Source organism: Gorilla gorilla, chromosome 15 (assembly GCF_029281585.2).
Source record: "Gorilla gorilla gorilla isolate KB3781 chromosome 15, NHGRI_mGorGor1-v2.1_pri, whole genome shotgun sequence".
In the NCBI taxonomy this organism is placed as follows: Eukaryota; Metazoa; Chordata; class Mammalia; order Primates; family Hominidae; genus Gorilla; species Gorilla gorilla.
In genome coordinates, this window is record NC_073239.2 from 120,051,702 (window position 1) to 120,062,720 (window position 11,019).

The 11,019-nt window shown below is 60.5% G+C and overlaps 1 protein-coding gene across 1 annotated transcript; it reads left to right on the plus strand.

Annotated features, from left to right (window-relative positions):
* Positions 1-1,818: 1,818 nt before the first annotated feature.
* LBHD2 (LBH domain containing 2) lies at positions 1,819-7,754 on the plus strand. Its single transcript, XM_055361623.1, has 4 exons — positions 1,819-1,953; positions 3,662-3,767; positions 5,805-5,961; positions 7,424-7,754. Exons 2-4 carry the CDS (start codon positions 3,699-3,701, stop codon positions 7,522-7,524), a joined length of 327 nt encoding a protein of 108 aa, XP_055217598.1. The 5' UTR covers positions 1,819-1,953; positions 3,662-3,698; the 3' UTR covers positions 7,525-7,754.
* Positions 7,755-11,019: the final 3,265 nt, after the last annotated feature.

Below are 11,019 nucleotides of genomic sequence, written 5' to 3' on the forward strand. Positions count from 1 at the left end.
TGAAGGTAGATGGTGGACTGTGAACGGGATGGATGTTGGGTTATTGAACGTAGATGGTGGGCCGGGCGCGGTGGCTCACACCTGTAATCCCAGCACTTTGGGAGGCCGAGGCAGGTGGATCACGAGGTCAGGAGTTCAAGACCAGCCTAGCCAAGATGGTGAAACCCCATCTCTACTAAAAATACAAAAATTAGCCGGGCGTGATGGTGGGCGCTTGTAATCCCAGCTACTCAGGAGGCTGTGGCAGATAATTGCTTGAACCCGTGAGGCGGAGGTTGCAGTGAGCCGAGATCTTCCCACTGCACTCCAGCCTGGGGAACAGAGCGAGACTCCATCTCAAAACAAACAAACAAATAAACAAACAAACGAACATAGATGGTGGACTGTGGACAGGATGGATGTTGGGTTATTGAAGGCAGATGGTGGACTGTGGATGGGATGGATGTTGGATTATTGAAGGCAGATGGTGGACTGTGGACGGGATGGATGTTGGATTATTGAAGGTAGATAGTGGACTGTGGACAGGGTGGATGTTGGGTTATTGAAGGTAGATGGTAGATTGTGGATGGGATGGATGTTGGGTTACTGAAGGTAGATGGTGGATTGTGGACGGGATGGATGTTGGGTTATTGAAGGTAGATGGTGGATTGTGGACGGGATGCATGCTGGGTTATTGAAGGTAGATGGTGAACTGTGGATGGGATGGATGTTGGATTATTGAAGGCAGATGGTGGACTGTGGATGGGATGGATGTTGGATTATTGAAGGTAGATAGTGGACTGTGGACAGGGTGGATGTTGGGTTATTGAAGGTAGATGGTGAATTGTGGACAGGATGGATGTTGAGTTATTGATGGTAGTGGTGGATTGTGGACGAGGTGGATGTTGGGTTATTGATGGTGGATGATGGATGGCAGATGGTGGGTCTCAGATGGTGGCGGGATGGCAAAAGATAGATGAATAGCTGTGAATGGTAGACGGACCGTGGCTGGACTGTGGATATTGAATGGAAGTGGGATGTTAGCTAACTGACGGTTGAGGCTTCCTGGTTGCAGGGTAGGAATTACATGGACAAGAGATTATGCACCTTGGCTCAGGTGTCAGGTCTGTGCACTGGGCTGAATGAGACAGCTTGTCCCAGGGCTGTTTTGCTCCTTTTTGGGAATGGAACTGGAAAGATGAGAGGGGGGCTGGGGGGTGACCCCCCCTTCCTGCAGCCCATCCCAGTTTGGGTTTTTTGTTTTTCGTTTTTTTTTTTTTGTTTTGTTTTGTTTTTTGAGACACCATCTCAGTCTGTCACCCAGGATGGAGCGCAGTGGCACGATCCCGGCTAAGTGCAACCTCTGCCTCCTGGGTTCAAGAGATTCTCCTGCCTCAGCCTCCCAAGTAGCTGGGACTACAGGCACCTGCCACCGCGCCTGGCTAATTTTTTTTTTTTTTTTTTTTTTTTGTATTTTTAGTAGAGACGGGGTTTCACCATATTGGCCAGGCTAATCTCGAACTCCTGACCTCAGGTGATCTGCCCGCCTCGGCCTCCCAAAGTGCTGGGATTACAGGCGTGAGCCACCGCGCCCGGCAGTTTGGGGTTTTTTTTTGGTCCTTTTTACTCCTGTCTTTATTCCCCAATAGGAAGGAGTCCTCTTTCCATGTATCTGGCCCCACCGAATTCTGCACCTCAAATTTCTGGACGCCAGTCTTGAGGCTCAGTCTCAAGTGGCCAGGGGCAGGCCCTGGGGGAGGGGTCGGCTCAAGGGAAGATGAGGCCGGGCCCTTGCTGGGGGCTGGAGCTGGGAGGGCGGGGGCGCCGAGGACCCGCGGCCAGCCCCGCGGAGGGCGTGAGTGCGAGGGAGGCCGGGAGAGCGCGTGTGGGCGGGGAGCGCGAGGAGGAGAGCGAGCCGGGAGAGCGCGGAGCCAGCGGAGCGCGGAGGTCCCAGCGCCAGCCCCCGCGCGGGCGGTGAGTGTGAGTGTGGCGCAGGGTCGCCCCCTCCCCACTCTCCAGCCTGGCCGCGGCAGTGCGGGCCCCGGGAGCGCCCTGACGGCTAGGTGCGGGGTGGTTGGGAGAGGGAGGAGCATGGGGGGGATTTGGGAGTTTTGAGTCGAGCTCCTTGGGGAAGGGGACGGCGTGGGTTCGCAGGGTCAGCCCGGCTGTGGAACGCCATGCCTCCGCGCGCTTGTGTCCCCGGGGCTGTGCCCAGCAAGACCTGGGATCCCGCGGCGCTGGGGGTGGTGGGTGCCCTCGATGTGTGGCGCCCCGGCTGGCACTGGACCCTGGCGCCGGGCAGGGCAAGGCAGCCCTTGGGCACTTGTTCCCTGATTGCCTGCCCCCGCCTGGCTCAAGCTGACAGCTCTATCATCTGCCTCTGTCATCCCTCTCTCTCTGGGCCAGGTGTCATCTGTGGGTCTGTTTCTGTCTCTCTCTCTCTTCTCCTCTGTCTCCAGCTCAGTCACCTCTCGCCTGGTCTCTGTGGCAGTATTTTTCTTGCCTCTCCCTCTGCCTCCTTCCCAAGGCTGGCTGGGTCTCTGTCCTGGCTGCCCTGGACTCTAACCTGAGTTCTGGGGTCCTGGGATGGGATCCAGAAGATGCTTGATGGAGGGCCGGACCTGGGAGCAGTGGGGCACTGAGACATCCCTGGGCTTTGGGGTTGGGCAGAGGAGCCAGAGGGTGTGGCTTCACTGCCCGCTGCCCCGAGAGGCCTCCTGCAGTGTGCGCCCCTCCTAGCCCTCCCTGGGCCTCAGTGGGACCCCAGCTGACCTGAGTGGGGTGTTTGGTGAAAGAAACCTCATTTCTCAGAATAGCAGCCCTCTGCTTTGCTGGCGGCCACAGGACCACCCTCACCCACCCCAGCAGGACGTCACAGGCATTCCATCCTGCTGGTCTCTGCTCTCCCACTGCCCTGTCCCCTTCCTGCAGGGCTGCCCCCGCCCGTGGCCCCCTACTGCCTGCATGCCAGCCACTGCCACACCCCACCCCCATTTCTACCTCTGACCAGGGCGTAGCCCCAAGAGCCCACACGGCCCGAGCGCAGGTGAAGGGTCTGGCTGGTGCCAACTCCTGCCAGGGGCTCTCTTCCCAGAGCCCTTGCTGCCAGGGCTCCAGTGGGGCTCCCTCTGCTGTGGCCAGCCTGAGTGAGCGCGGCCAAGTGCAGGCAGGACTTCATTTCCCCCTGGGCTGTGGGTGCTGAGGGCCTGGCCCGGGGTGTGCAGGGTGCATGCTCTCGAGGAGGAAATGGGCACCTTGGCCTCTGGCTGACTTGAACCCAGTCCCTACTACTCCCAGCCTCCCGTCTCAGGAACGTTTAGGTCCCTAGGACACTCCGTGTCCTTCCTGCACTATTCCTGTCTCAGAATGTGCTTCTGTCCTCCCAGCTGGCCTAGCTACCTCCTGCTCATCCCTCAGGCCTCAGATCAGCAGACTTTTTCCAGGAAGCCTTCCCAGGTCTCCCCTCCTGCCTGTGCCCTCTTGCAGGCACACTGTGCGGCCAGGGTCCAGTGCCCCCTCTGGCGGCGGGCTCAGGCAGGGAACAGTGCAATATAGGTCCAGCTGGAGCCATGGGCACTGGGCCTGGGCTGGGGTGGAGTGGGGTGGGCTTAGCACCTGAAGCCTTCGGGGGAGTGTGGATCCAGCATCAGGCCAACAGCAGACACCCCATTTCTGCTCCCAGTCCTCGTGCAGCTTAGTGGCGCAGTGGCAGCAGCAGCATGAGCACCCCCTGGCCTGCTCCACCACAGCCAGGCGCTGCTGAGGGGGCTGGAGGCCCAGAAGGGAAGGTATGCGCTCGGGACCCTGGGGGGTCGGGAGGGAGCAAGCCTCAAACTCTGTCCCATGACTTGGGGCATGCCTTGCCTTGCTGCTGGCCTCAGTTTACCCATCTGGGTGGGGGAGATCATTGCTTATTTATTTATTTATTTTTGACACAGAGTCTTGCTGTGTTGCCCAGGCTGGAGTGTAATGGCGTGATCTTGGCTCACTGCAGCCTCCGCCTCCGGGGTTCAAGCAATTCTCCTGCCTCAGCCTCTGGAGTAGCTGGGATTACAGGTGCCCACCACTATGCCCAGTTAATTTTTATATTTTTAGTAGAGCCGGGTTTCACCATGTTGGCCAGGCTGGTTTCCAACTCCTAACCTCAGGTGATCCACCTGCCTTGGCCTCCCAAAGTGCTGGGATTACAGGCGTGAGCCACTGTGCCCAGCTTGTTGCTCTTTTATAAAGGCATAATGGATAAAAAAAATTGAAGGCCAGCATTCCTGGCTTACTTAGCACTCCTTCCTGACCTGAGGACCCCAGGGATTGTCCCCAAGGCACGCTTTGCTCTCTGCTGAGTGAGGAAATGCCAGGGTTCCCTGCCCTTAGTGTCACCTTTTGGCAGGGGATGGGGGAGTGCTGATGAAACTAAAAAAAAAAAAAAAACAAGCTCCCTACACAGGGTCGCAGCCTTAGTATTCTGAGTGCTAGAGCCCAGCCATTCTCCTTGTTGGGGAGCAGTGGGGCTAGAGAGGGGGACCAGCCTGGAGTCATATAGGGGCCAGTCTGGAACTTGGGGTTGCAGACACAGCCTCCCAGGCAGGGTGGACAGAGGTGAGCACCAGGACTCAGAGCTGCAAACGCTGCTGGCCTGGACCTCGTTCACCCCAGTGGGCAGACTTGGAGAGGAGCACCCTTGGTTGGGGGCAGGAAGGAGAATGGCACATGGGGAGGGAGAGCAGGCTGGGGAATGAGCCCCTGGACTGGCAATGCCAGCATGAGGGTGACCCCTGGGAGCATCCAGCCTTTGGGGTAGGGATGGGGTCCCTGCTCTGCTGTCCTCTGACATCTCCTTCATTCCACAGACATCCCAGTCCAGTGACACCTGTTCTCACACTTGAGGGTCACCTTTGGTCCGTGGTTAAAAGAGAGTCTGGGCTGGAGCTCAGGAATGTGCACTGTTCAGGGATCTTGCTGCAGTGGCCAAGGGCCATTCAGCTAAGTCCCCCCTGCTGCGTGGCTGTCCTTCCTCGAGGCCCTTGTGCTCTTTTGGGAAGGTGGATCTAGCAGCTTCCTTTCTAGGTGGAGAAATGGGAGACAGGGAGCTCCAGGCAGGGCCATCTGCCCGAGCACAGGCATGGGGGTGGGACAGGGCAGGCAAGTCAGGGCCACCAGGGCGCTGAGGGATGGGGTGGGATAGGGCAGGCAAGTCAGGGCCACTGGGGTGCTGAGGGACAGAGTTCTGCACGTAGCACTGCAGCCTCAAAGGCCTTGAATGGGAGGTGGAGATGCTGAGGGCACCGGGAAGGCCTGGGGACGCAGCCCCCGCAGGCTCCTGTGGGCACTGAACAATGAGCCAAGAGCAAGCCCAGAGCCAGCCGTTTGGGTTGCCATGGCAACTGCTTCCCAGCTCCTCTGAGCCTGGAGGAGGCCAAGGGCCCAGCAGGGAAGACCCCAGGAAGGGACTAGCAGGAGTCTGGGTGCAGGAGGCAGCTGGGGGTGCGCAGAAGCCTGGGCTCATTCCTGGTGACCTTGGCCTCTCCAGCCTCAGGCTCTGGCTGTGCAATGGGCTTCTGGAGCTGAGCACAGCTGCGTCCTATGGTGCCTCCTGAGAGCTGTGACCCCAGGGGCTGAGCACCCTACCCCCAGGGTTGGAACTGGGTAGGGCCTGGGACCTGTCTCAGGGATGTTCCTGTGTGAACACACATGTGCCCATCCCTGCCCTGGGGACTGGGTGGGAAGGGTCTCTGATCTCCCTAGTGGGGCAGTGTGCAGGACAGGGGTGGGGGGGAATAGGAGTGCCAGGCCTGGCATGGCCATGATCCTGCCCATCCTCCCTGCAGCCTGTGGCAGGTGCCTGGGAGAAGGGCCCTCGGCTGGGCCAGCGGCTGCCCTCAATCGTGGTGGAGCCCAGCGAGGCGGACCCTGTGGAAAGTGGGGAGCTGCGCCGGCCCCTGGAGAGTGCCCAGAGGGGCCCCTCTCAGAGCCGGGCTGCTGCTGGTAAGTGAGGGTGCCTGTGGGGGTGCTGAGAGGAGGAAGTGGCCACTGCCAGGGTCAGAAGCGGGGCGTGCTTCCTGCGGCTCCAGCAAGCAAGGCCTTCCCGCCTCCTGCCTGTTCACACTCCATCCTCCGCCCGCCTTGGAGTCTCTGCCTGAGACTCTAGGTGCTGCCTGGCCTTAACCCCCCTCCCTAGCACCGTCCTCCCTCCCGCCTGCAAATGAGGTCCCTCATCCACTCTCAGCCGCAGGCCTGGGCACGGGAGGTGCACGGTGCATAATTGTTGAATGAGTGATGCCACATTCTCGCCCCTCCTCATCCAGTGCACCCTCGTCATCACCTTTGGAGCAAGTGTGCCTTGCTCACTAGGGCCTGGGAGGCTGTGAGCCTACAGGTGCTTGTGGTGGGGGGATGGGCTGGCCTGTTGGCAGGCTCCATCCCGCTGCAGGTGCCCTGTTTAAAGGCTGAAAGCAGGCCAGGCGCGGTGGCTCATGCCTGTAATCCGAGCACTTTAGGAGGCTGAGGCAGGTGGATCAGTTGAGGTCAGGAGTTCAAGACTAGCCTGGCCAACATGGTCAAACCCCATCTCTACTAAAAATACAAAAATTAGCCAGGCATGGTGGCGGGCGCCTGTAATCCCAGCTACTCGGAAGGCTGAGGCAGGAGAATCCCTTGAACCCTGGAGGAAGAGGTTGCAGTGAGCTGAGATCGTGCCACTGCACTCCAGCCTGGGTGATAGAGCGAGACTCCGTCTCAAAAATAAATAAAAGCTGAAACTTCTGGGAGGATTGTGTGAGCAGGAGGGGGCAGCTGGCGCCAGGCCCAAGGAACAGGAGAGGCAGCAGGCTGGGCTGTGGGGGCCTTGTGGATGGCTCTGAGGGCCACTGCGGGCTGGGCAAGGGGCATGAGCTGTGCCCTGTGCCCTGGGAGATGTTGTCCCCTGGAGACCCCTGGGAGTCTATTCCCTGAGGAGGAAATGAATTCAGCTGCAGCTGGGGCCACTCAGCACCTTGCCTGCCCTCTCCCCATCCCCAGACCTCAGCCTGTACTGGCCAGAAAACCCCCTTTTCAGTGTGGCCAGAAAGGTTATCTGTCTGGACCCATAACCCCCACCTCTGCCCAAAGCCCCCTCAACCTCTTGTCAGTTTCTGCCCAGGGCCCAGGACAGCATCAGGGACCACCCTTTGGGTAACCCCTGGGACTTGGGGATATCCTTGAGTGTGCCCTGGACTTCCCTTCCCTCTGCCACCCCATCATCTGGTGGATGTGGGAGCTGCCCCTGCTCGCAGAGCCCAGCCTCATTCTGCCTCCCTGGCCAAGCACCCCTCCCGCTTCTCATCACCCGAGGGGACCTCCTGGCCTGCCCCAGCCCAGTTGCCTGCCAAAGGCTCATTTCGGGCCCCTGGGATCCTCTCAGGCTGCCCTCCCCCTGCCGACCAACACGGCCGCCTTTATGTTTCTGCAGCCCCCTCGCCGAGTCTGCCCGGAGAACCAGGGAAAGCTGCAGATAATGCTGGCAGCGAGTGTGCCTGCTCCGAGGACCCAGCAGCCCCGGCCCGGGGATAGGACAAGGACGTGGCCGGGCTCTGCTGTCTGACTGCTGAGGGCCTCTGCCCCAGGGTGGCCGGGCTGATGCACAGGAGGGCCGGGCCTGCCCAGCCTGGAAAGCCCAGAGGCTGCTTCCTGTCTCACAGGGTCTGGACCGCAGCCCTGCCCTCTTCTGCCCATGGCCCAGGTCTGGATCACACCCCGCTTTGTTCCGTGGTTTGAAGCAGAAATAAAGGCACTTCCTGGTGGCCAGTAGGCACACTTGATGGGGATGCAAGGGACTGAGGACAGTTTGGGCTCTGCCTGTGGCCTTCCAGGTGAGGGCCTCAGCTCCCAGCCCAGGCTGGCCAGTCCAGAGCGCCTCTTGGGTGACCACTTGGGCGTGGCACTGGGGCAGGCTGGGCAGGGCTGAGCTGGCTCTGTGGCTGGTGCCTCTGCCCAGGGACCCTCTCTCTGCTTTGGCCAAGGCTGTCCAAGGCAGAACCAGCCTCCTCCAGGTGGCCTCCCAACCCTCCGTGGGGCCTCCTTGGGGCCAGGGCCGGACCCTGAGGGCCTGCTACCCACTTGCCCTGGGTGTAGGAAAGCACAGCGATGGTGCCTGGGGTGGGCCGCCCCATTCCAGGTTGGATCTCGTTAAATCTTCGTGAAGGTCCCATTTTACACGTGTGGGAACTGAGGTGCAAAGCGAGGTGCTCAAGGCGAGGGGCTACGAAGGGAATTCCTGAGGTCAGGAAGCCACTAGGCTGCCACAGAACCTGCATCAGAGGCTGGTTGAGCAGGCATCTCTTCCTGCCCCATGTGGGGGTCCTGTCCCTCCACTGGGTCCATCGACATTGTCTCTGGACTCTGTTCTACTACAGGAGGGGAGCCCTGCTGCCTGGTTGCAGCTGGCATGGGGGCAGAGCCCTGAGTGTAACCCAGGGTCCCCTCCCCAGGTGTGTCCCCCCAACCTGGCCCTCTGCCCTTAGCCAGCCTGAGCCAGGATGAGGAAGCTTAGGGCCGGGCAGTGGTACACTCCATAAATGTCAGCTCTGCCAAGTCCATGGCCTTTCTGTGGCCCGGGCAGGTGTGCCAGGGGCCCATGAGAGGAGGGAGGCAGGAGACACTGCCCCTCTGTGCTTTCCCGCTGCCTCGCCAGCCTCCAGGACGAAGATGCACTTTTCAGATGCACTTTCTCCCACTGCCTTCCTTCTAAAAATAGCCAACCCACCAATGCGGGAAAGGTGGGAGGTGAGGTGCGGAAGTTGGCCTGGCAGCCTGCTTCAGTTTTAAACCGCAGGACCCCGTGGCCCGTGGGCCCTCCCCTGGACTCAGGAGAGGGGTGGGGCGGGCCTTCAGTCCTCTCCGCCCTCCTCCAGTCCTTCCCGTCGGTCCTGAAGCCAGGGAGGGAGAGGCTTGACCAGGATGGGGGACATGGGGGTAGTTTTGTGAAAGGGGACAGACATTTCGCAGGATGCCCTGCAGACACGTGGGATGTGGGGTGCAGGGAGGCGGCGCGTGGGTGGGCGATGACGCCATTTACTGAGATTCAATCCCCACCACACGGCTCCGGGGTGAGAATTATGACATCTGGCTCAACACGGCTGCCCGGGACCTACACAGCCGAGCGGCCGAGCTCGGGCGGAGTCTCAGGGCGGCCACAGCACCCCGCCAGCGCGCCCCGTCCAGCAGGGCAGCTTTTGGGCGGAGGCGACCCCCACCGCAGGTTCCAGGACCCTGCGTGCTCTTGAGCCAGGGGTGGAGAGGCCCGACCGCGGGGGGCTGCCCCACCCCGCCGCCCTTCACCGCGAGCCGGGGCCCAGACCGCCCAGCCACGCCCAGAGCCCGCGGGCGGAGACGTCAGGGGCGGTGCCAGCGAGGTCCCGTCTCCGGCACCCTCTCCCGCCCCCCCACACGCGGTGACCTGGGGACGCCCCGCGGGAGTCGTTCTGCGGCTCCCCCTGGCGTCGGCTGGGGCGACCGCCCGGGCTCCCACCTCAACCCTGCAATATGGGGTTGGGGCAGAGTGGTCTGCTGCCCGCTGCCCGCAGCCGCTTCCGGTTAGGGAGGGAGCCTGGGCCTCTGGGTGCTCACGCTGCGCTTAACGCGGTCCCGGCAGCAGTGAGGGTGGAAGCGGCGGCCTCTGGCTTCTACACCCCGGGTGTGACAGCCTGGCCTCTCATTGAGCCCCAGATCAGGCAAGCATCTGGTGGTGGGGGTTCCTGCTCCCTGGCCTTCCCTACCTGGGAGCCAGGTCCTCAGCCAAGGTGAACCCATTTGATCCCGACGACAATCCCATTTTCTGGAGGAGTAAACTGAGGCTCAGAGATTGAAGTGCCTCTCCAAGGTCGTGGGGAGCTGGGCTTGCCCTCTGGTGGGTGTCCCTGGCTAGGTCTCTCCCTCCTAATGGCCCCCCACCCTGCCTTCTCCTGACCCCAGACCAACCCTGTGCTCCAGGCTTCTTTGAGATACGGCTGGGGTTTTTCCAAAGGGATTTTACTGAGAAACTTCGGGAAAACATGGACATAGCGTGAAAGAAACATTGCAACCTCATGCTGAAAAGCGGGCACAGGCTCAGGTGGCTGTGGAGAGCAGATGGGAGTTGAGGGGACTTCCAGGAGCAGTCCCCAGGCCCTGGGCACCACCAGCTTTTCAGGCACCTGTGTATTGAATGGAGCGACCCATAATTGGAGGTCCCAGGACCCCAACATGCCCTGTGAGCTGGGGGGCGGGTGGGAGAATTAGACCGGGAAGTCTCCAGTCCACCAAGGCCTGGCTGTATGGGAAGACCCAGTCCACAGAGCCAGAGACCTAGGTCGCAGTCCTGGCCTCTCTGGGCACCTGTGTGGCCGAGAGCAGGTCACTGAGCCCTGGGAAGCCAGCCACCTTGGACCCCGGCTGTCTGCTCAGTTTTGCTTATTCCCTGTTACCCCTCATCTCTGCCTGTTGGAGACAGGTGGGGTGGGACTCGGGCCAGCAGGTGGGACTGGGCTGGGAGGAAGGGCCTATGGGCTGCTGGGCACCTCTTGGGCTTGAAGTGGGACTCTTAGCACCCCACTTCACAGAGGGAACCCAGGGCTCAGGGTAGTGACTCAAGTGGTTAATTGGAGGGCTTCCTGGAGGAGGTGCTGGCATCTTTGAGTCTAATTTGGCCCCTCTGCAGATGGTGCTGCAGCATCTCAGGCACCTTCCAGTCTGTTATGGGCTGCTTTTCCCCCATAAAATTGGTATGTTGGGCTGGGCGCGGTGGCTCACGCCTGTAATCCCAGCACTTTGGGAGGCCTAGGCAGTCCAATCACCTGAGGTCAGGAGTTCAAGACCAGCCTGGCCAACATGGTGAAACCCCGACTCTACTAAAAATACAAAAATTAGCCGGGTGTGGTGGTGCGTGCCTGTAATCACAGCTACTCAGGAGGCTGAGGCAGGAGAATCACTTGAATCCAGGAGGCGGAGGTTGCAGTGAGCTGAGATCGCGCCACTGTACTTCAGCCTGGGTGACAGAGAGAGACTCCATCTCCAAAATAAAAAAAAAAG

Excerpts from the sequence above, each read along its gene's own strand:
- LBHD2 (XM_055361623.1), top strand. The coding sequence starts at position 3,699 with ATGAGCACCCCCTGGCCTGCTCCACCACAGCCAGGCGCTGCTGAGGGG. Across the intron at positions 3,768-5,804 it reads CTGGAGGCCCAGAAGGGAAG|CCTGTGGCAGGTGCCTGGGA; the intron begins GTATGCGCTCGG and ends TCCTCCCTGCAG. Across the intron at positions 5,962-7,423 it reads TCAGAGCCGGGCTGCTGCTG|CCCCCTCGCCGAGTCTGCCC; the intron begins GTAAGTGAGGGT and ends ATGTTTCTGCAG.